A 25,142-nucleotide genomic window follows, 5' to 3' on the forward strand; every position below is an offset into this window, starting at 1 on the left:
AAGTGAGAACAATGAGGAATGTTCCACGAAGCCTATCCATTCCCTACAGAGCAGGGGCGATGGCCAAGGAAAGCATCTGGTGCTCAGATGTCCCTGGATCCTGCCGCAACACTCCTGGTGAGAGGAGGGAGACAGCACCGCACTCCCCACAGGCCTCGCCTTCCTCGGCAGAAGCACCAGGGAAATCAGGGGAAAGCATATAAAAGCATCAGTCAGGCTGGGATGTTCAGGTAAAAGGAAACAGCCAGAGATTTTGTGTATTTTTCTGCCTCTACCACCTCTAAGAAAAGTGTTTAAGAATAATCAAAGTTGTACTGCGGCCGTCCGAAACTTACCAATAGCGTGAAAAGAGGCCTGCAGATAACATGTATTTAAGTAAATATCCTACATCTGCTTTTCTGTCCAATTTGGCTTATGAAATAGTAAACAAGGAAGCAGAGGCCTTAGGTTTTGCTATTGGGCTACTCCTAATTAGGTCTTCCACTCGGAAAAAATTGCTGCCCCGTTCTGTATCTCCATTTCTCCAGTTACAAATAAAAGCGATACATCTCGTTAACAGGCGCCTCCAATGAATTTTGAAATGCCTACGCAGAAAACACGGTCTGAATTTGTTTTCAAGAATCGCAAATGTATAAACACATTCCCATCGTAATACTGAAAACACATCATTTCTGACACCACCAAATGCGTCTCCGAATACGAGGAGTCGGAACACGCACTGCTGCCAGGGCCCTCGCAATGATTAGACCACCCCCGGGAACACACTTCCTGTATGCTACTTCCTGTGATGCCATCAAGGGAATGCTCAGTTCCCAGAGCAAAGGGTTAGTGCAGAGACAGAACACACCCCAGAAATGGGGATTCTGTCCAATTTGGGCTATAACTTGGTTTCAGATGATAGTGCATTCAAAACACCACAGGGCAAAAGAAATTACTTAAAAAAAAATTAAGTCTTCATATTTGCTCCATGAAAGAAACTACTTCCATCATTCTGCATGAACATATTAGGAGGCAAGATGATATTAATGGGAAAAAATGATATTTTATGGCTAAAGGACAACTTAGGACATACAAATTAGGAGGCATGTAGGTTGCAGGTAGAAAACCACTCTTTCCCAGCTCCAAATGGTCACAGAAACAGCCCAGAGTAATTCAAACAATAATAGCCCATATTTTTTAGGAAAAAACCTGAAACGGGGACAGCAGTAAAGCCACAGCTCAGAGAAATGTTCACAGGGACAAGACCATGTGGAGAGGTGCTACTCGTCTTCGGAGAGACAAAGGCCCAAGAGGACTGAAGCTACGCTACTGACAATAACCCAGGGCAGCAGAAACAACGAATCCTTCCACACTAGCTGCTGGAGAGAGAAGAGCTGCAGAAGGAACCCAGGCGAACTTTTAAAGAGATGTAAACCGACTATCTATGAGAGGATAAGTAAGAGCCCCAGGACAGATGGTGCGTGTGTGCGCGCACGCACACACACAAATAGTATGCATACAATTAAAACCCATAACCAAAATATATCTGACTCTAAAAAAAGAAAGAGAGAAATGCCATTTAACAATCAAATTATACTAGTGAGTATAATCTGGGAAATACTTTACACTCCAGTGCAATGGTCCATCATTTAGCGATAGAAGAATTTTTTTAAACATACCTTTGCAAGAATGTGCTTGTCTTTTATAATGTACTCGTAAGTTGTCAAGAGGACGTTGAATTTGCCACTCCGTAGCTGGGGGACAAGGGAGCGACGCATGGCAGGGGTGCCCTGAATAGAAAGGGAGAAAAAACACATATCTATTACCCAGTGGAAGCACATGTGTGCTATTTCTCACTATTCAGAGCTTAATGGAGCCCAGGCCCGTGACTAACGATTGCACATATATGCATTATTATATACAGACACATTATCCACCAAGAAAGTGCTCGGCGAAATCGCCCAGGTCTGGACACTTTTCAGTCTCTTAGAGAGAGGCTTTCCCTCTGAAAATGGCGGGGAAAGAGAGAAAAGGAAATTGCAGTGACCGCCAGGTAGTGGAGAACCCGCTGCTCTAATGAAAGGCTCCTTTTCTACGGGAGCCTGTAGCAGGCGGCCCGAGCACCCAGGTAATTGCTGAACTTTCTGCAGGCACAGTGAGCCTGTCGGCGGCACGGGGAATGCGCGGTATTTGTCATTTGTATTACTCTCATCAGAAACCTCGCAATATGATAATTAACAATTTTCTTCTGCATTTCACTATCTGAAAGTAATTATGGTTTATTACAGTCATCTTCTTGGGATGATTAACTCTCACTGTTTAGTACATGATGTACATGACAAAACTTTACAACCAAATACAGTGCACAGATGTGCATATGGAGTAAAGAAAATGGGGTCTATTTTTTGCTTTTGCACATTTATATATAAACACGGCATTCCAAACCTTGTAAGAAATTTTCACCACAGAAGGAGCCCATTTGTCAAATTCATATGTCCAGTTAGACAGAGTCCTGTAGAACAAAAAATAAATAGAAGAAAGAAAAATAGACATTTGTATAAAAGTTGGTGGTTAAATAGATGTTCTTATTTATTTTCAGGCTTCACCTTGAATATCTTGACTACGTATTTTTTTAAAGGTGTGAAAATAAGAGATAAGTTAGAAATGAGCTGCCACAAAGCATGACAAGTATGTTGTGGGCACATAAAAATAAATCTCAGAAGAAAAAAAAAATAAAGAATGCATAATTATAGAGGGGGAAAAAAAAGAAAAAGAAAAAAACACCTTAAATTTTAATACGGTATTGAAAAATAGCAACTGCCGAAGCGATTCGGTGAGTCTTTAGAAACAGCCACACACGTTCAGAGAAAAGTTGAGTCAGGAAAAAAGAAATGACAAAAGCACGTGAACATATTAAATACATCTGTCAAGAGGAAGCAGGGGAAGAAATAGTGAATGGCCCCTGCCTCTGTTTTTAATCCCTGAAAGCGTGACCATAATATACAAGTCAGAACGTGTAAAATACAGATAAAAAGCAAAACACATATTCAAAATGTAGGTAAAATGCAAAGAATGTCTAAATACTATGGATTCAGATCATCCAGATTAAAGAGGTCTGCAAATAGTCCTCCTTTAAACAAATATGGGAGAAAATACTAAAAGCAGAATCTTTATTTTTTTCTCAAGGTCCAGGTTTGTATTCGCTCGGAGACCTAAGATCTCAGGGATGAAAAATGCAGCCAGACACCCACCGCCAGAGACACTCCCCTGGGGGCGGGGGTGGGGGGAGTGTGATCAGGCCCTCCTTCTCTCAGGAGTGTCCACCGAAGACCTGCAAAGAGCCACTGGGGCGCGAGGCCTGGGAGTGAAATGGTGCACAGCAAAGACCTGTCCTTGCCAAGAGGCAAAGTCACTGAAAATGAATTACACATACTGCGGGCAGGATAAGGTAACATTCTCAGTTACAAATTTGATTTAGATTCTGCTTTGAAGGATACAATAAAGAAAGAACAGAATACACAGTCTTTTGAATATATGTAACCTTTTGGAAACGGAACCAGAGAAAAAAATCAAAGAAATTTTTAAATTAAAAAAAAACGAAAACCTCTCTCCCCCACTTGGTGAGCCGCTGAAGGAATAAGGCGCACTGTACAGAGAGGAGGCTGGGAGTGGGGTCGGGGGTGGGAAATAAAAAACCTAAGTCCAGATGACATGCTCCCGGGCACCCCAGCACAGGCTACACTTCTGCTTTCAGTGGCTGCAGCTCACAGACAGATAACTGCAGAACAAAGGCTGATACTCACGAAAGGGGCACGATGATGAGATAGGGGCCATTGAGTCTTTTGTGCTCCATCAGGTAAGTGATGAGTGCAATGGTCTGTATGGTCTTTCCCAGCCCCATTTCGTCAGCTAAGATTCCGTTCAAATTGTTATTATACAGGGAGACCATCCATTCCAGGCCCTGGAGCTGAAATGAAGAGTAATTGCTTCAATTACCCACGATCTGCACAGGTAATTAATACTAATACAACTCAAGTGAGGCTGTGACTTCTTAACTCCACGGTGCTATATGCTGGATCTCCCACAGCAGGAAAGTGAGGGAAGCACCAGCACAAAAGGAATTTAAAACACGAGCCCGTAATCGTCCCCGCTGCCTGGCAGGTGCCGAGTGCTAATCAGATTTAGAAACGATGGGCTGGAGCAGACGGGTGGGGTTTTAAGCAGCTTTGCTGCTCATCCCTACTTAGCATTTCGCAGTGTAGGACATTCTAGAATTATTATAAATGAAGAAAACCCAAAGCAAAATCCACTCCAACCACTCCAGGAACAAAAAGCCAATGCGAGGATTAAAGACAGACAAACCAGAGGGCAGGTTTGGCTCAAAGGTCACAGACCGTTAGAAAGAGCCTTCTTGGCTAAGGAGCCCTCCGTCCAGCGTGGGCTGCCCTTGGTGAGGAAGCCAGGTGACCGGGGAGCCAGGGGCGGCTGCTGGGCTGCAGGAGGGCGTTTCCGGCGGGGGGCGGGGGTCACATCTCAGGGGCAGCAGATGGAAACTTCCCTATGTGGGCACTCTCCAAGGGCAGTCTACGGAAGCTGACTGCCTACCAACAGGTTCCACATATTTGTAAAGCACAAAAGCTCTGCACCGAGATGCAGCTTTGCAGTCCGTCAAATATAAGAAAGGTCGGTGAAAATACAAAATTGTTAAACCTGCCTCTCCCAATACCAATTCCCTTTCCCTCTCATACTACCAATGCTGGATTTGTTTATTTTTTTAAATACAATTTTTATTGATTTCAGAGAGTAAGGGAGAGGGAGAGGGAGAGGGAGAGGGAGAGGGAGAGGGAGAGAGAAACATCAATGATCCGAAAGATCATGGATTGGCTGCCTCCTGCAGGCCCCACACTGGGGAGGATTGAGCCAACCCGGGCAGGGCATGTATCCTGACCAGGAATAGAACTGTGACCTCTTGGTTCATAGGTTGATACTCAACCACTGAGCCACACTGGCTGGGCTGGATTTAAAAGGTAGGATCAAAGATGGATAGATAGTTAGATATCAGTATCTATATATATCGATATCTGTATTTATATTAGCTAAAGGAAATTTAGCTTGCTCATGCAGTCATGCTTAGGAAAATGTTAATTTTAATATGTTTTATGTGAGAAAGAAGTAATTTATTTTAAAATGTATTAAATGATTATTCTGTGCAAGGAGCCATGCAAGGAGCTATGGCAGATGGACCCCGAGGGGTGTCAGATGTATGCCTCCCTTCAGAAGCTTTCAAAGAGGAGACAATAAGCCACTCGCCTATACACATGCACCAAGAAACGGCTGGAGTGCCAACGCCACCCATACACGACTGTATGGGCCAGGCTGTTTCCCAGGGAGAGCACTGCACTGGCCTGAACACTTTCAAAGGCCACCTGGAGTCTCTGTGCCACGCAAGACTCCACGCCATCCCAAGGGGTTTCGAAGGACAGCAACGCCAATAAATAGAAGGGAAATGGAAAGAGCCTTTGGGCAAGTGGGCAAAAGATAGGGGACGTGAGGAAAGGACTGGGAAGCACAGCTGGTGGTTCGGAGGACCTGGTTGCCTGCAACATGACGCCAAGGCCTCCAGACTCTTAGGGAAGCCAACGGAAGGCCAGGAACATTTGGACACTGGGAGGTGGTGGATTCTTTTTTTAAATGAAAATTGGCAAAGGGGCTGAATTTTGCATCTGTGTTAATCCCAGATAAAACAGAAGCAGAAACTAGCAGCAGAAGGGACTAGAGATTCACTAAAATTGTGGGGAATGAACTGTACTTTGTTGGACGGTGAAACTGGAGGGGCTGGGACTGAACCACAGCTTCCAGAAAGCAGCAGGAAGGCCTCCATGATGTGGGGGTTACATAACCATTCATGATGCAAAAACGTGTCCAGGAGCAAGAAGAGAGAAAGCTTACTTGGGGACAAAGTGGTTCTGGAAGGCTCAGAGCTACAACATGAACTGGTCTGAGAGAAAGGGAAAGGATCATCAGGCAGAAGTGCCTCCAAGAGACAAGAACCCAGGGGGCAGGGTAAGGCACCCGGGACCTCCAGCCGCCCAGTGCAGGAGAAGGGCACACCATTGGCATACGGAAGTGGGGGAGTGGGTGTGAAAGGACAGTGATGGACGAGTGCTGAGAAAGGTACCGGATGGCAGCAGAAATCCATGGGCCATTGAGTTACTCATGAATAATCCAAAGAACACATCTCCCAGACACAGACATGTACAAGTTTACCAGAACATACTATGAATTAATATCTACGTCGGGCAGACCAAGTAAGGTGATATGCACTTGGAACCTCATGAAAGTAGCGTGGTCTTTGGGGAAAATGTGACCTCACTACAGACGGAGCAGTGCTTGTCAAAGTGTGTTCCCGGGGCTCCTGGTGCCCCCAACCTTCCCAGGAGAGCCACCGGCCCAGCGATTTCACAGTAACTTCAGGGCATTGTTCACCTTTTATGTTGTGATACAAAAGCAACAGTGGGTGAGAACTGCGGGCCTGGAGCAGGGACCAAGGCAGCACTGTGGCAGCCGCTGTAGCTTTACCCCGGCCACGGCAGCAGATGCAGGGCCGCTTTTAAGTGTGTAGAGGACCCGAGTCCAAAAGGTTTGAGAACAGTTGGCCTAAAGCACGTGGTTTCTAATAGGTGCTATATGAAAATAAGGCTGGGGAGTCAAAGAAATCGGAGAACTAGAAAGTTAGTTATTTTATTGCATAATACTGATGTGCCGTTATGGAATATACATTGATATTTGTAGAGTCATGGATGTGCTGACGTACAGCATGGATTATCAGGAGGGGTCCTGTCAGGGTGCCCAGGTGGCTGGATGGCTCAGGACGGTCCTGGGTTATGCCTATTATCAATAAGGACCCCTATTGTCACTCTCATTAGTACCCAAGTTTGAAACAGTAAATTATATGGTAATCCTCGTTACAGCTGGTGGTATCTCCCATATTTATTTTACCACGGGACCTATTTTTCTTTTTCTTTCTGAGGTACATCTCATGGGACGAATGTCCCAAGGAACACACTTTGGGAAACACTATAAAGTGGGAGGAGAGAGAAGACAGCAGCTGACCTCATTCCACACAGGTCACATGAAATGTGTTAGATTTACAGCCTAGTTTCCACCAAAGCATGGATGCTCACCACTGTATTTAGACTTAAAAAGTGTAAATGGAGTAGACAGCGACTGCTGGGTGGCTGGACTATGGCCACCAGTGCAATTTCCGAAGAAACACTTCGTTTGCTCCCCAGTTAGGTACATGTTCCCGACACTTGTCAAATGTGGCTGGGCTTTCCATCCTGTCGCCATCCATGATGAAACGGTTCCAGATGGCCACCCAGGATTTCTTAAAACACAATTCATCCCAAAACCCCAGAAGAGAAAGCAGAGATGCCCAGGGACGAAATGGTAACATGGAAGTGCTCTCAGATCAGGATGAGAGGCAGAATGGAGAGGATGTCAGTCCCGTAAGCAGGGGGACCTAGAATGCCTTCTCCTCATCAACCCTCTTAAGCAATTGAAACACGCACAAGACACACTCCAGTGCAAACGAGGTAGAAGCTGGTGGCCTGCCAAGGAGACACAGACCCAGCGGTTACCTGGTAGTGCTTCAGGGTCCCGTTGATGAGGAGGGCAGACTGCTTCTCCACCCTCTCGGAGATGGCGTGGGCCACTGTGTAGTAGGACTGGGAGCCCCTGGCACTGCACTGCATGCTGTACTCGTCATCCACGTCTTGCTTGGCTGTCCTGGGACGGAGAAAGTGGAGGATCATGCACACACATCTGGGTGCGTGTGTTTTTATTTCGATCCATTCAGAAAGATGAATGGAAAGCCTAAAATAGCTGCAGTGAGTGTGGTTTATTTATCACCTACTATTTAATTGCCTGGCAATTAAAATACATTATCTGTAATTCTGACAAACCAGAGCGAGGCAGACTTATTAGTTTCATCCCCGTTTTATGCATGTGGAGAACTTCAGGCTCCGAGAGGTGAGTGAATTTGCCTGTCACATAAAATTAGTGGAGTCAGGATCCGAATGCAGGCCGGCGTGACCTCCAATGACCAATAGGAACGGAGCCACACCTGCAGATGAACACTTTGCCTGTAAAGCTGTCTTAGGCTCTTGGGACGTAAGGATAAATCCTACACCCAGAGCACAGTCCGCAGCTTGGAGGGCAGGTGAGAGAAGGCCTTAGGCCAGTGGTTCTCAACCTTCCTAATGCTGCGACCCTTTAATACAGTTCCTCATGTTGTGGTGACCCCCAACCATAAAATTATTTTCGTTGCTACTTCATAACTGTAATTTTGCTACTGTTATGAATTGTAATGTAAATATCTGATATGCAGGATGGTCTTAGGTGACCCCTGTGAAAGGGTCGTTCAACCCCCAAAGGGGTCACGACCCACAGGTTGAGAACTGCTGCCTTAGTCTCTTGGGAAGTAAGGATAAATCCTATGCCCAGAACACAGTCCGCGGCTTGGAGGGCAGGTGAGAGAAGGCTGAAGTCAACATAAGAGACAGGAAAGAGGAAGGTCATCTTCCATTTTCTATGCCAGGTTGGGGAGCTCATATTTTATTCTACAGGCAATGAGGGGGGCAGATTGATAAAACAGGTTCCTCAGAGAAGCACTGATCAGACCATCAAACCTCAGAGGGAAGGTAGTGGAGGGCGGGGGTAGGGGGAGAGATTAACCAAAGGACTTGTATGTATGCATATAAGCCTAACCAATGGACACGGACACCAGGGGGATGAGGGCATGAGTGGGGGAGCGGGAGCGGGGAGACAATGGGGGGATAAGGACACATATGTAATGCCTTAATCAATAAAGAAAAAAAATAAACTGAAAAAAAAGAGAAAAATAAATAAATAAAGTGGGGCCTACAGCCCTGCAATAAAAGGAGGAAAGATTAAAATGTTCATTTTTTTCCTTTTAAATGTCACCACTTTATAATGTTCTATTTTGCCGACTGTTTCATTACTATTTCCTTTTAATATTAGAGCCACATACACAAAGAGCTGTGTAGACCACAGACGTGGGGGACGACCAGGGTGCTGCGGGAGCTGGGCACGCAGAGGGGGAAGGAGGAGAGGGTGCCGAGGAGAGGGGCGTTTCCTGGCGGGACCTGGTGGCTGGCTGGCTTGGCAACAAGGACAGAGGGAATGCTGTCTCTCACTTGGGTTCTGGGTGAGTGCTGACGCCACTGAGGGAGGAAGGAAGGGCGGTGAAGCAGCCAGTGGAGGGGCCAGTGTGATCAGTTCAGTCTGGGGCAGAGTGCAGGTGACAGGTGCGGAGCCCAGGAGTGAGCCGGAGCTGGGGGCGGGGATTCAGGAGGCAGAAGAGGTCAGAGGGGGCAGAGGAGCAGCCAGGAGCCCTGGGGCCCAGTGGCTGGAGCCCAGTGGTGACTTCTCACAGTGATTCAAGTGGAGTGTGGGCACGACGTCAGCCTCCTGCCTCCAAATTTTCCAAAAGAAAACTCCTAAAGCCTAATTTAGGTCATGAAATGCTCTGCAAGGAAGGAAACTCTTGAGAGATACTCACTCAATGATCTGCTTCGCGTCCTTCTCGGAAACTTCTTCACTGTTTGGATCCAGAATTATTTTCTCTTCGTTTTCCTGCCGACTGGACTCTTCTTCCTCATCCTGGGAAGAAACAAAGATTCCATTCTGTCAAGCGAATCTCTATGGTTGGCATTTTCCAAAAAGAGACTAAAGAGTGTTCAACTTCACAAATGAAGTAAATAAAATGAAGGAGGAAGTAGATCTAACACCTCCCTATACCGGGCAATACACACCATTCCACTGCTGTTTAAATCACTGAATGGGAGAATGAAGGCGACCCTCAGAGGAGCCCCTAGCACCTTTGCTCCTAAGGACAAAACTGTAACAGTCATGCCAGAGAGAGGGACATCACCGCTTGGTTATCTAAGAGTCCTGTAACCACATGCCTCTCACCAATGTAGCCACACTCTACCTCCGTCTCTCTGCGGCCGGGCTCTAGACATGTTCGCCTTGTCCTACTCCTAAGAATGTCCTCTCAGATAGGCCAGTGGGTTTTGATGGCCCCGGGCGTTTGCAGTCCGGGCTGGGGCCTGTAGTCACGTGGCTTTGTGGTACTTCACACCTTGCATTTCTCAATGTTTTGATGAAAACTGTCCATAACTCGCCACAGGACTCATCATCTTCCCACCCCGTCATTGTGCACTACGTTCCGCTGTGCTGTCTGAAAGCTTCACTAAATACTCACTGTGCCCACCACTAACCACTGGTGTGGAAGACTAATAACTCTTTCCAGATAATCCAATAGAATTTCCTTTAAAAGTGGATTTAAAGAGAACGATGCTTTTCCATAATTCTTGAGTGAAAAAATACGAAGTGACACAATATTAGTTCTGAAAATCAGACCTATGATGACGGATCACTGAGAGCAGGGGGTAAACTGAGGAATCAGCACCGCTCCTCATTTTCCAGGCGAGAAGCAAAGTGCTGCGAGGGGACAGGACTTGCCATGAGTGGGTGGCAGACCCCAGATGGCGAGTTCACTCTATTCCTGGCTATCGGGGCTGCCTGCATCTGTCAGTCCTGGCTGGCATGCGTGGGCTAAAGAGTCCACTTTATCTCGTCTCTGTCCCTCCCTGGCTCTCTGAATGAGAAGGCTCTTCCAACAGATTATTTATGGGCCCATGTATCCAAGTCAACAAGAAACATTTTTAAAACTGGTTTTATAAGCTTCAAATATACCAGAGAAAGAATAGCCTACAAGAAAAAAAAAAATAGCATGGCTCTAAAAATACTTGCTTTTTAATAGCATACTTTTGTAAAAATATAACTTTTATTTTTCCTCTTTGCAAAGTGTCCACAGTAGATTAATTTAGAAAACCTAGGTCCACACAATAGAAGGAAATAACGATTGTCTTAAAACCCCAGTGAGCTATTCGGGAAGGCAGCTTTGCCCCGTCTGTGGCATCTGTGCCGTGGCCACTCTGAACCAGGATTCCCCGACACGGGCAAAAATCACATTCAGTGACCACACACTAACAACAGAGATGAAGGAGATGGAAATATTTTAAAAATCTATTTGTAATTATTAAGCATTTCATAATCGATATGAAAATTCCTTTATTATTTTATAATTCTATGAAAAGCATACAAGATTACTATTTTAGGTTCTAGATATATTGAGTATTCCTTCCAAGAGACTGAAAAATGTGCTTCTCTTTTTGGTAACAAGTATATCCAAGGATTTCAAACAAGAACCACATTTAAAGGGAAATCAAGAGGATCAATACAGTCATTAAACCAAGCCCGAGTTGCCCTTTTAGTCTAAATTCCCGGACTTTCCATTTCAAATAGATGCTAAGGAGCAAAGAATTTCAGAAATTTTTAGGCAGCGAACCCTTAGAGTGAGCCACTTGGAGGTATGGGAGTGACTTTCCCAAAGTGATCCATCTTCCGTTCTCCCCCAAAGACGGTTCTGCCCCTTCTGATTTAATGACGGCTTCTCTCTCTTGGTTCCGAAAGAATTTAGAATTCACCAAGTCTCCCCATTGGTCAGGAGCCCCCAAGAGGTCACGGCACGGCGAGACGTGCCCCACCAAAGCTTTGGCAAGCCCTCAGCCCCAGTCATTACCCAAAGGCCAATGCTGAAAGCAGAGTACAGAAGGACACAGGTGCTTCCCTCATAGACTTTCAAACCACTGAACTCAGATGCACATACGTACCTCCTCCTCATAATCAGAATCACTTTCTTCGCTGTCGGACCTGGGGGCGACTTCATAACTACAGGGAAAGGGGTGGGAAGGAGACAGGGCTTAGTTCTTTGGATTATAAGACAATGTATACACGCATGACTCAACCAGCATGTTCAGTGTGCGAGTGACAAGCGCAGGTACCAACTTCAACCACTTCAGCAAAGGTCGTGTTGCTTTAGGTCCAAGGTTTTACAAGGAGCACAAACATTGACAAGGCCAAAGAACACCAACAATTCTGCTGTAACGCTCACCCAGGATTCATTTCCAACCAGGCGTCCAGCTGACTTGCTTTGGGTGCTTCCGGTCCAAACAGGACCTTGCCGGTTTCTGTGTGAGTTACTTTGACAGGAAGGTCACTCATCTGACTGCTCTCATCTATCGGCTGGAAAGGAGAGAAAATAACAAAAACACATCACCCCCTGGTGCTCTCCCAATTCTGTGCGGGGCATCTCTCGGCCTTCTGGCTGCTGGCATCTGAAACCCTTTTTTGTGATTGGAAATGTCACCAGCACAAGACCTCAGCTCCCCCAAATGGATGCACTCACCGTGGCTCTGAATTGGGAGCTAGAAGTTCAAGGCAGTTCAAGGCCCAACAGGCACACTGGCGGGAGGGCAGACCCCAGCGGCGGCAGAACCAGGATGGTGGTCCTGGCAGAGCCAAGCTCCTGTCTGCTCCCGCATCAGCCACGTCCTCACTGACCATTGTATGTATAATACCAGGTGTAGCTTCAAGTCCGGCTCTCCAGGCTTCCTGGAGGTCTGATGAATTACCCAACATCCTGTTAATACATCCCCTTGCTACTCCCATCAGGCAGAGCTGGTTTTTGTCATTTGCAATGAAGAACCTCAGCCCCCAAATAATAACCCCACCCCACCCCACATCCTCAGAAAACGACTAGGGCAAACTTATGGTTTCAGAGAGAATGGGAAAAGAAAAAAGTATGTAACTTGTATCATCTCATTACTGGCTGGTATGGCTTAGCAGAACCAGTGTCCTTGACCCAAAACCAAACCACCAGGTACCAAACCAACCATTGGCAGCTGGGCGTGTGATAAAGCCGAAAGCTCCGCGCATCTGAAATCTGCAGAATAGACCGAGCGGAAGTTCATTATCAGACTCTCCATGAAAAATGGCTTGCTCCAAAAATTAAGCGAATCAATGTTATTGCAGAGGCTGCCTTGAACCTACTTCAGAGAATACACTGTTTCATGAGGCCTAAGGGTGGAGTAATCCTCCCCAAGTGACTGCTACGGGTTGGAGGGTTTTTGCTTCCGGGACAGGCCCCAGGCAAGATGTCTGTTTGGAAACGCTTGGCCTGCGAGTCTTTCAAGTTACCTATCTCCGTAAAAGTTACAAAATCCAATGTTTAGACTATTCATTAATTCCAAACATTTTCTTCTACATTATTCTTATTTGGAGTTAAAAAAAAAATGACAGGAAAAATAGTGTACTCTAGGTTACTGTCTAAATCTAATAGGAAACGAACCTCCCCTCTTTTCCCTCAAAGTGCTGTCAGAATAAGACACAACAGATCAGCAATTATCCACAAAAATAACCTTTGAAAAGAGAAAAGGCTCACCCTAGACTATCGTTGTTTTTCTTCCTGTACGTGTGCTAAGGCCGCATGGTGGTGAACACCATCACTTTATATGCCAAGATGACACTTCTTCCTCATTAATGCAAAAGGTCACCTGCATGCTCACACGATAGAGAAGGAAATCTACCATTTACTATCATCTCCCATGGAAGAATCGTACTCCGTGATCTCGAACTATTATAACACAACTTATCCCACTGCTTCAGATGTCATGCCTCAGAGAACACGGGGGGCGGGGGGGCGGGTTCCCGCAGCTGGAATGGCGACTTCGGCAGAAGCACTGAATGAGTGGCACATCAGTGGAATAGGAAACTTATTTCATAACAACCCGAGCGAGAGGTCCGCTTCGCCCACTGCAGCACACAGAGCACGCATGTGCTGGGATTTAAAGAAGAAGAAAAAAGGTGTATGTCACAGGCCCTAGATCCGTAGGTAATTTTCCCAAGAGGTGATAAGAGATAAAGTGCTCTCACAGTAACATGTTAAATCTCTCCCCAGTGCTTGTTAATCACAGACTGATGTGAGGCTAGCTTAGGTCAGGCTGGGCTTTTACAAATTAGAGTGTTTCCAAGTGCTCTTATAGTATTCTTCCCCCTTAACAGCCCACGGAGAATTTCTCACACATCAGACATTTATCCTGTCCCTTCTTTCCTAGGGATGGATTACAGAGGTTAAGCAACATTTACTGTTCAAAGGGTTTCTGCATAGACTGGTGGTTCCAACCTTTCTTCTGCATCCAGGCTGTTCACATTCACAATACATCTCACGTGCAGTGATTCTAGAACAGGAAGAGGCAACCCTCCACCCACCCCAAACCTCCGAGCAGGTTTATCCGAATCTGCGAGAGGAGGAGGCGGAGGCTTGAAGCACGCTCCCTCCGCATCCTGCTCCGGGAGTATGCCTCCTCGTGTGAATCACTGGCAGGGAACTTGGAGTTTTCAGAGGGGAAAAAAAAATCCAATAAATGAATAACTGTATTCTCATGATTCAGGAGACTATTGGAAATACTAGAAAAAATTTAGGAATATGCTGATGAACTGACAAATAGAAGCTACATTGTAAGCCTACAGAAGATGTCAAAAAAATAAGTTAACAAGCCCAGCCGGTGTGGTTCAGTGGTTGAGCATTGACCTATGAACCAGGAGGTCACAGTTCGATTCCCAGTCAGGGCACATGCCCGGGTTGCAGGCTCGATCCCCAGTGTGGGGCCTGCAGGAGGCAGCCAATCAATGATTCTCTTTAATCATTGATGTTTCTATCTCTCTGTCCCTCTCTGAAATCAATAAAAATATACTTTTTAAAGAATAAGTTAACCAAATATGTTAATTGGTTGGCTTATGGAGTATTATAATTTCAAATTAGTAATAAACTAAGGAAGCTGGGTCACAGTTTATGCTTCTGTATCATTTACTGGGCAAATGTAATTATAGAATCACTTAAGATTTTACACATTCTATGTATTCCAAAACGTATGCTTATTATATGTGCACAGAAAATTCTCAAATGGTACACAAGAAACTTAACATCAGTTGATGGGTAGTCTGAGAGATGAATAGCTGAGTAAAAATAAAATCAGTATCACAGACAATGACATGTGTGGTAAGGCATGGCAGAGACTCACTGAGCAGAACACAGTAGAAATGGATGCAAAATCCCTTACCTCTCCATCTGGTCCCAGGGCAGACTCTCCTCCCTCTGCATTCTCCTCGGCCTTCTGTGAAACGACAATGTGTCACATGTCATGGGGCAGCCAAGAGGATGGGGACAGGAAGGGCTTCGCGGTAACTCTGGGGTACGTCACAGCGCTGCATTACTACCCACCCTCACCGAACGAAGCTTAATATTCATGCCTTTTATTTTTAATTTATTTATTTTTAATTTGCCTTTTATTTTTAATTTATTTATTTTTAATTTATCTTTATTGCCGAAAGTATTATAGATGTCCCCTTTGTGGTGTGTGTGTGTGTGTGTGTGTGTGTGTGTGTGTGTGTATTTTCCCATTGATCCCCTTTTATTTTTACTTGTTTTCACCGTCTAAGACAAAGTGTGTATTTTATTAGCAACTTGCAGAGCGTTCTTGAAAGCCAGGTGTGATTCAAGGCCAGCACACTAGAGATTTGTGGATTGTGTCTTCTAGGATCCAAAGAGCTTAAGGCATTGGCAGTACTGAGAGTGAGAGTGAGAGCGAGAGCGAGAAAGGGAGAGAGGCCAGAGGCTGCGGTGTTCTCAAGTCTGGCGATGGGAAGACACATCCTGATGCAGTCAGCAAAACTTTCCTATTCCTTTAGCGGGTTTTCTGAAAATGTCCATTGAGAATAAACTCTGAACTACTCTTGAGTCATAAAAATACAAAATGATATAATATTCTGTGAGTTCTCCAAATGTTTTTCATTCTACCTAATGGGCTTTCATAATAGAAAGTATTTACACAGTGGGCATATGGGGAAATTCGAAGCAGATACTGTGATCTCATGAAAAATTCTGTCATCTGCCGTTTCTTACATATTCCAATCTCTTAGTCCATTAACCTCTGAGAGCCTCAGAGACAGCCTACATGGAAAGCTAGGATTATGCCACATTTTGTACATACCCAAGAGAGTCTTATCTGTAATATACACAAACTAGTCTAAAATGTCTTCCATATGTAAGGACTTCTTTAACAAGTGAAATCTTTCACATCACCTTTACAGAATACTTATTTTAAAGTTATTGCTGGAAAGCTATACTACTTCAGGGCAGTATAATGAGAAGAAAAAAAAAACTTCAGTTATTTGCTTTATCAAGACATTTAAGAAAATAAGCTTTCCTCCCCTGGACCCTTTAGTTAATTAAAAATATATATAATGATACAGAATCAATATTAACTCCACTTTGTTTACTTAAGGCATTGATTATATAATACATATTTTCTTTCCATGTAAATAACTCAGTTGTCTCTTGACAAAACAGCTTTTATAGAAAATGTTTAATGTCTAAAATTCAGCCTTTTGGCCATACTGAAGAAATGCAGTTTTCATAAATGTTTGAAAATTCTGAAGTTCTCTTATAACTTTCTTGGGTGTAGGTGCGTACGCTAAAGCACAAGGCACCAAAGACAGAAAACAAAACGCTCCCTCTGGTTATGATTTCCCAAGAATTTAAGTTTCTATTCACGCCACCCCAAAGTGAAAATGTTTACAAGCTCAAAAGAAATGATCAGTATCGAAAAGCACCAGGCCCTGTGTCTAGGCTGGAAGTATAGAGGGAACAATAGCAGAAAAGACTCAGAAAAGAAACCATCTCTACCACCAACCCCTGGAGCTTTCACTTCTGGAGTTCTCGGGCACAATCTTCAGGCAACTGTTTTAATTAGTGGGAGAAAGTCAATTAATCCCACCATTCTTTCCATACAAATCAGAAATGAGCTACCAATTTGGCCAACAAAGGAAATCAAATGAGACAATGAATAAGCCAATTTCCAATAGCTAGCTTGTGGAAGTGGATCACCATTTCAATGAATAGCACCTTAAAAAGCTTGAAGGACCATCAATAATAAAATCAAAGCTACTCTGAAGGATACTTTTCTATGAATATGCTGGAGACCACTAAGCGTGTTATCTCAAAACTGCTTCATAATCAGGCCCTTCCATTACTTAAAATCCTCTAAACTGACTTAAAAAATAATTCCACTAGGTATCAAATTTGAGAAGCACAATGTAATATTACATGCAAGAAACTTGGTTCTGGAATTAGACGACCTGCATTTGAATCCCAGCTGTGTCACTAAGTGCAAGAGACCTTCACTGTATGACCTTGAGCAAATCGTGCATGTCTTGGTCCCCATCCCCCCCTTTTTAAAAAAAATTATGGGCAGTAACAGTCCCTGTTACCACATAGGGCTGCTGCAGGACTGGATCACTATTTCAATACATACAATTCAATGTCACATATAATATACACTGTGAGCATTAACCTCTACAATGTAAAAGAAACAACAGTAGTCAGAGGGCTGTTTTCATATGTCTACCTAAGACTGCTACAGCACTGTCTGAAAACAGCTTCAGAAGATTAGAGGATTAGGGATTTCTGTCTGTTCTGTTCACTTATGTATGCCCACACCTACCAGAGTACTTGCATTTAAAGGGCACTAAATAAATATTTGGTGAATGAATGAATGAATGCAAGCAACAAGAACAATGCATATGATCAGTGAACTATTATTATTATTGTAATTAGGTGTCAAAATATTTGCAAGTGAAAAGGTTAAGAACACATACACAATTCCTCATTGCACTGGCGCTCTGTGAGACTTCTCTTGCATGCCCTGTACAGTATTTACAATTCCGCTATGTTGTTATATGCGTGGAAGCCAGGTGGCCGTCTACTCTATGGCAAGAGATGCCAAGTTCTCCCATCATGCTTTGTATTCTTGCAGTTTGAAGGTTTCTGGTTGGTGTGCTTTCATAAATCCATGTTCTCATATCAAACTGGTATTTTATTCCCTCCACCCCTCAAGAAAAAAAACACAAAAAAAAACCCACTTCCCTTTTTTGGGTTCAAGATGAACTCCAAACAGACTAAGCACCTGGTGAAATGGCTTAGCTAGTGCCTGAGGGATTTTCACAGAGTAATCTGGGTCACGTGACTGCAAACACATTCTATCAGTATCACTGACCTGAGCTTACTTTCACTGATTAAAAACAAAACATTGGAGTTCATCCATTAATTAGGACTAAAGGAACTTTGCACTACCTTCTTCCTACCTGCAAAAAATTTGGAACTAATTATGCTCATGGAGGTAGAAAGGAATGTAATTAACCTAGTCCTGCGAGGGGATATAAAACAAATTACTCTTAACTAAAAGACAATTCGGGTTCCTAATTCGAAAGGCCAATGTCAATTCATTCCGTCCATCTAGAAATGTTCAGGAACAAAGCTGTGTGCAAGGCTACCCATCTTCCTTGCAGAAGCTACATAAAATAATCAGTGATGGGCCCAAGGAGGGAAAGAAATCCCTCCTTTACACATGAAAATCCTGTTTAAGTTGAACTTAAGAAAATAGACTGCAATGGGGCACTTTATTTTGATTACCACAACACAGGCCACAAACAGCCTCGTTTTGTAAACAAACAGTTTTACACCAAGTAATTTACAATCTATATCATAAAGTGAATTTCTTTTAGCCCCACAAGGTGTTGTTATATTATGCTGAAACAACATTCAAATGTGCTGGCCTCTTAAAGTCTCATTCTGTTTCAATGGAAATCTAAGCTTTCAGAAATTCACGGGGTTATTTTTATTGTCACTTAAGTGGACCACTGAGCATTCAGATAGGGGATCAGGCAATAATAAAATACCCAAGAATATCAAATTAGCAGGCAATTGCACATTGCAGAGAAAACCAATTCTAACATTTTGACTGAAATAACTGGTTGATCCAGTTAAGCAGGACTTGGATCCAAACTTTTGCTTTCACCCATTCGGACACTGAACTAATCAAATCTAATCACCATGGCATTGTGTTCACCTATCTTTACACAGTCGCTGCACTCAAGTGCCCAGAATTACCTAAGATCCTCTCAAATACCTACGAAAATGTCCTTGTAGAGAAAAGCTGCAACAAACTATGTCATCTTTGGGGGGAAAATGAAAGACATAAAAGAACTGAGAAGAACTGCAGAGTAACCTGAATTTAAAACAAATGTTGCAACAACATTACTATTTTGGATTTGATGCTCTTCCTACCAAACATTACACCAAGAGGCTTTTCTGGTTTTGGGATATCTAAAAAAAGAAAAAAAATGCATCTCCTATCACTATATTGATCAATATATTATGCTGGAGCCTGGCCGGTATGGCTCAGTGGTTGAGCATCTACCTATGAACCAAGAGGTCCCGGTTCAATTACCAGTCAGGGCACCTGCCAGGGTTTCAGGCTCGACCCCCAGTGGGGGCCATGCAAGAGGCAGCTGATCAATGATTCTCTCTCACCATTGATGTTTCTATCTCTCGCTCTCCCTCTCCCTTCCTCTCTGAAATTGATTATATAAAATATATAGCTGGAAAGGTTCCCCCTCCAAAACATACCAGTCCCGATTTTACTTATAATTGTGGTTGATGAAAGAGAGAGAGAGAAAAAAAAGAAGTTTCAGAAAGAAAGGGAAACACCACACACAACAAGAAAGATCTGGCCCAGAGTTCTGTCCCACATGGATTCTCTGAGGTGTTCCTGTTAGTGTTGTGGGCTTCAAGAAATGTCACAAATAAGTAACAAGGACATAGTTCTGCTAGTATACACCCCATTGAAAGATTTTTTAAAAATATTTTTATTGATTTCAGAGAGGAAAGGAGAGGGAGAGAGATAGAAACATCAATGATGAGAGAGAATCATTGATCGGCTGCCTCCTGCACGCTCACCCGGAATCAAGCCTGCAACCCGGGCATGTGCCCTGACCGGGAATCGAATTGCAACCTCCTGGTTCACAGGTTGACACTCAACCACTGAGCCACGCCTGCAGGGCCCATTGAAAGATTTGAAAGACAGAATTAAATATTTATTTCCAGCCTGAAGTCCACAGCTCGGGAAGCTGAACTCTCAAGAATGCCTAGACTTTGAAGCAGGAGATTCAGGTCACAGGTGGCATGGGCTCCTAACCACAGCTTAAGGAAAAATACATCCTAAAACCTTGCAAGAAATGCCTTATTGTCACCAAAAACCACTCTAAATCAGAGGCCACATAATTACAAATTCTCTTTGCAGGAACTGGGGAGGGATAAGCAGGATCCACCCACATTAATAAATCCCCCTTTCTCACTGTAGGCCTCACTAGTGTAAGAACCTGTCATTATCCTAAAAGGCAATATTTGATTGATTCTCGACCAGAAAAAAAAATGGTGGCTATTTACTCAACATCACAGAGAATATACAGTAAAGGGGGAAAAGATTTTCTTTTCAAAACCCTACAATCACATTTCAATAACCATGATCCTACATTTATACCACAAAAATGGCTTGATAAAATAACTAAGATTTACTGAGTACTTACAACGTGCCAGGAAACATAGAAAATGCTTTAGAGAAACTTTCCCATTCAATCCTAACCAATCAATCACCTTCTGATAGATCGAGAGACTGCAGTACTAGATAACAGATCTTTTAATGAAATACCCAGTAAGGAATAAGAACAAATTAGTCTGATATGTTTTCTTATGCAGTTATGGATTTAAAAGATTGTGTGCTAACATGATTTGGAGAGCAGTCCAATTTTCTAACTTAGCCTGTTCAATCCTATGTTTATATAAACTCCTGTGGCTTCATCTAGCCCCTCCCCCTTTTATCCTGTCGTCAGTCACTCAGTAGATGTTAGAGAACAGGCATGGCAAAGGTCAGAGGCCTCAAAGTCCCGCTAAGTGCATGTAACAGTGCCTTCATCCTGCCCCCCTGCAGAGATATTTCAATGCTTTAACAATTATTCCTCCTCTACCTCTTAAGCAGATACATACAGTTTACTTGTTTTTCTTCCATTTCAAGGGTATTAATGGAAGACCAGGTTGAGAAGGAGAAGTTTCAGAATGATTTATAAATACGTACTTCATAGAAATGGCTATAACAGTGAGAAGAGGAAATTAAACAAGGTCATGGCAGGTTAAAGGAACCCCACTCTATTATTCACTAACAACAAGTAAACACAATATACTCCTAATGGGGAAAAACAAAGGTCTTTTCTGTTACACGGGGGCTATTTTAAAAAATTATACACTGAGTTTAACACAAAGCAAAAAGTAACCCTTTTGCAATTACATTACAAGGTCAATCATACTCAACTTTAATAGCACTGCTCTTGGAGTCACCTGCATCTTAGAGGTCTTACAAATGCTGCTACCAGCTCGATGCTATTAGTTCACTGGGTCAGAAAGGGTTTTCTCAAAGCAAAGATTTATTGATGCCTTTCCTAATTAAAAAAATGCAGTAAGGTTCAGCATGTCAGTCCTATGGGGAAATGCCGAAAGGGACAGCACAGAATTTTTAAGCTTCCAAATGCAGTTTCCTTCCAGCCAGAGAAACTGCAACAAGTAACTTTCAATCCTTCACTCTAGTGGAGGAAAGAACCACAGATCATACCAAGTGTCCAACTATCAGCTTCTGAAAGCACCCGCTTTCTCTGCACTAGTAGAGGTGCATCTGGAATTGGGTAACTCACTCTGAACTGTTTCAAAGCCCCGTGAAGGACACAGCTTTATCCCATTTCTGCCAGCAAGATGGCCAAGGAAGGTGATCCTTAGTCCTGCTGAGAGCAGAGAGGGCCCAAATGCAAGGCACCCTGATAGCACAGCAGGGAAGAGGTAAGGGCTGTTCATCAAGGGATAAGTCTGCATCTTCAATCATGTGAGATCATCAGTGGGAGGTGCCCGAGATAGCACAAGGCAGACTGCAGTGCTTGGCTATTATTATTCATTTGCCAGGAAATCAGGAAATTATTGACTGGCATTATTCCTTCACCTCATTCACCTCAGATTATAATTATATGTTTAGATGCATATTTGGTTAATGTCTGTCTGTTTGTCTGTCTCTTTCTCTCTCTCTGATTAAATTGAGAGGGCAAGAGTGCTATCTTCACCATTACATTCTCCCTCTCCCAGCATCCAACACACTGCATCTCCACCATAGTAAGTGTTCAGGTATCAGTCATTGAGCAAATGCAGGAAATAGAATAAGTGCTACTAGCAAACTGGAAGGCAAGAGTTTGGAGGTAGAGAGCCAACCTAGAGATCATCAGAGTTGTGAAATGAAAAATATGACAGGTTCGTGCTCTGTACAGATTAACACAAAAATAAAGCCATAATCATTATCACTCAACTATGTATCTTTCTAAGATGATATAATGATCTACCACTATGGCAGGAATCTATTAATTTTAAGCCAGAATTGGGCCATTAGCTTTTAATCACAAAGAAATGTAGAATACAAACATTAATATTAAAAACGCTAACAGTGACCTTTCTGTGACAATCTCTGCAAAATCCATGACTAAATTCAGAAAAACTACAGCTGCCATTTCATGGGGTCCACTTATGGAACCCTATACAATAAAAGGCTAATAAAGGCTAATATGCAAATAGATCAAACGGTGGAACAACCGAACAACTGGTTGCTATGATGTGAGCTGACCAGCAGGGGGTGAGTGCGCATGCGGAACATGGCGGCATCGGCAGCAGGCAGCAGAATGTGGAACATGGAGGGCGTTGGCCATGGTGGGATGGTGGAGCAGGTGAGCAGGGGCACCAGACCAAGGCAGGTGAGCCTCTGGTGGTTACTGAAAATTCTTTGCTCCAGCAGTCGCACCCGGGACTCACACCTGCTACCGGCGCCAGCCCTGCTCGCACCTGCTGCCGGCCCCGATCACCCAGCACCACCAGTGGGTGACAGTGGTGGCTGGCCCTGATCGCCCCTCAAGGCTTCTCCACCTCCCCCTGCTCCTGAGGGGCGATTGGGCCGACAGCCGCTTCTCGCACCTGCTTCTGGCGCTGGAGCCATCGTTCACACCCACTGCTGGCACTGGCCCCGCTTGCACCTACTGCCAGAGCCCGGCGCCGTCAGCAGGTGCGAGTGGCAGCTGCCAGCCCCGATCACCCGAGGGCTTCTTCACCTCCCCCTGCTGCTGAGGGGCAATCGGGGCAGCAGCAGCCGCTCACACCTGCTGACGGCACTGGCTCCACTTGCACCTGCTGCTGGCGCCAGCCCTAATCGCTCCGCGCCCGTCAGTGGGTGTGAGCGGGGCTGGCACCGTCAGTGCATGGGAGCGGCAGCAGCGGGAGTGGGGCTGCCAGCAGACAGGGAACCAGGGACCGCAGAGGGAGGGGCCAGCCAGGCAGGGGCACAGAGGATGGGCCGAGACCCACCCCTGTGCCCACCACAGCCCACAGTTCCTTTCAAGGTGCACGAATTTGTGCACTGGGCCCCTAGTGTTACAGAATTGTATCTGTTTGCCTGTGTGCTCTTCACTAACTCTGAAAGCGTCTTTTTAAGTTAAATATTTGGAGCTGCAATTTTGCAAAGTCTATAATGCTACCTTGACAAGAAAATGAGGTATTTCTCACCATGGAAACATCTAAACCCAAGCCCTGAGACACCCCTCGTGCATCTTCACCAGAAGGGAAGGTATCTTCTACTACAGGGATCAGGAGCAAGCAGGCACCTTCTCAATCATGCATGCCCCTCCTTCATTATGAAACAGGTATGAGAATTCAGGAGCCATGAAATTAATTATTTTTGGAAAAATATTTTGCTCAATTATTCAGTGCAGAGAATAAACAATTAAATGCTACCCCTCCTCAATCTTCCCAATTCTGAGGAAGACATCCTGTTTGTATCCGGGCCAATTAGAATTTACCATGGAAACAAAACATCAACCAAGAGCTGTTTGCAGACTACTTAAGCCTCAGAGAAGAGCTATATTCACAGGCCTACACTAGCACATTGCCCTTGAGTTGGGATGTAATATCTGTAGAGCAGAAATTCTGTATCTTACCTTTCACTTCTCATGACCATTAGGACATGTTTTACCTAAGAGTCTTGTTTTCCAGCATCACCTGAAACCCTGACCTGCACACTTCCCTGAGTGGGACACAGGGCTGCTGATCTAAATGAACAATTCTGGCATTGCTGGTGTCCAAATAAACAGGCTGAAATTTGTTCCAAAAGTATCCCAAAGCTATCTCTTATGTCTTTCTATGGTTTCTTTCAATCTGTACACTGCAATTTCTCCTAACTTTTCACTTCAGTTTCTTAGCTGAGCACACTGCCACATGACTTCACATTTAAGAAAACAGTTCATTGTGCCTGTGTTTTCTCTCTTCTTACTGACCATGTGTATTTAGTTTTTAAATTCTGTGTGAAACAATGGGCATATGAACCACATTGTTACAGTTTAATACCTCCTACCCATTACCCCCTCATCTCCAATGTCTAGTATGCCTGATCAACTCTTTCACACCATACCCATTTATAGGAGCAATTCCTGCAATCCAGTAATCTAAACCTCTTATTAGTGTGGTAAGTGTATATATTAAAGAGCAATACACGCCTGAAACTGATCCCTCCACTGGGTACTCACCTTCTTCCTCCTCCTCCTCTTCTTCTTCTCCTTGGCCGCCTGGGCTTGCTTGTGCTCCCAGACCAGGTTGGTGAGGTTGGCCACATACTCATCGGTCTGCTGTAAAAGGTAAGCTAAACGCCTGTCTTTCTTTTGATCAATCAGTTTTCTGTAGCCCTCTTCATCTTCAGCCTGTTAAGGAAAGAAGCCAGATCAGAGCCTAATGACAGTTTGTAGATGCTTTTTCCCCCTCCCCCCTGACAGCCTGAACTCCAGTGGTGAGTGCAGCAGAGCGAATGCTCCAGGCTGCAAGGGTTCCCACACACAGGGAACCGGGCGCACAGGGGAGAGCGATGCCTACATCCTGGGACACCGGGGTTCGCGGCAAAGTCAGGACACATGGCCGCAGTATTTATGTGGCGTGATGGAGCACGCTGTGTCAGCTCTTTGTTCTTCTGTGTTTCTTTAACAGCACAAAAAATGTTAAAATCGGACAATTCACCATCTGAAGTTTATTCTTAACTTTGTATTTTGGAAATTTTCAAATACAATCAAAAGTGGAGAGAATAAGTATTTCTAAAGGCAAGAGAAATCAAATGGGCACTGAACAAATAACTTCTTATACGTAAAAGCATTACACATATTGTGGTTGATAGGGGAGGTCAAATTTGGGGGATTTTTGTCATAACTGGCACTGTCCT

General features: G+C 44.2%; 1 protein-coding gene across 1 annotated transcript in view; it reads right to left on the reverse strand.

Annotated features, from left to right (window-relative positions):
• The window catches only part of SMARCA2 (SWI/SNF related, matrix associated, actin dependent regulator of chromatin, subfamily a, member 2), a 125,658-nt gene extending 101,174 nt beyond the window's left edge, over window positions 1–24,484 (reverse strand). Inside the window, exons 1-9 of the mRNA XM_014546307.1 lie at window positions 24,463–24,484; window positions 15,030–15,083; window positions 12,023–12,153; window positions 11,742–11,799; window positions 9,563–9,663; window positions 7,620–7,767; window positions 3,783–3,946; window positions 2,425–2,491; window positions 1,659–1,769 (exon numbers count right to left, since the gene is read on the reverse strand). Coding sequence (XP_014401793.1) covers window positions 1,659–1,769; window positions 2,425–2,491; window positions 3,783–3,946; window positions 7,620–7,767; window positions 9,563–9,663; window positions 11,742–11,799; window positions 12,023–12,132 — 759 coding nt within the window. The 5' untranslated portion in view covers window positions 12,133–12,153; window positions 15,030–15,083; window positions 24,463–24,484. The remainder of the gene's footprint in view (window positions 1–1,658; window positions 1,770–2,424; window positions 2,492–3,782; window positions 3,947–7,619; window positions 7,768–9,562; window positions 9,664–11,741; window positions 11,800–12,022; window positions 12,154–15,029; window positions 15,084–24,462) is intronic.
• Between the last annotated feature and the right edge of the window lie 658 nt (window positions 24,485–25,142).

The sequence above is a fragment of the Myotis brandtii genome, unplaced genomic scaffold (assembly GCF_000412655.1).
Source record: "Myotis brandtii unplaced genomic scaffold, ASM41265v1 scaffold44, whole genome shotgun sequence".
NCBI classification, from domain to species: domain Eukaryota; kingdom Metazoa; phylum Chordata; class Mammalia; order Chiroptera; family Vespertilionidae; genus Myotis; species Myotis brandtii.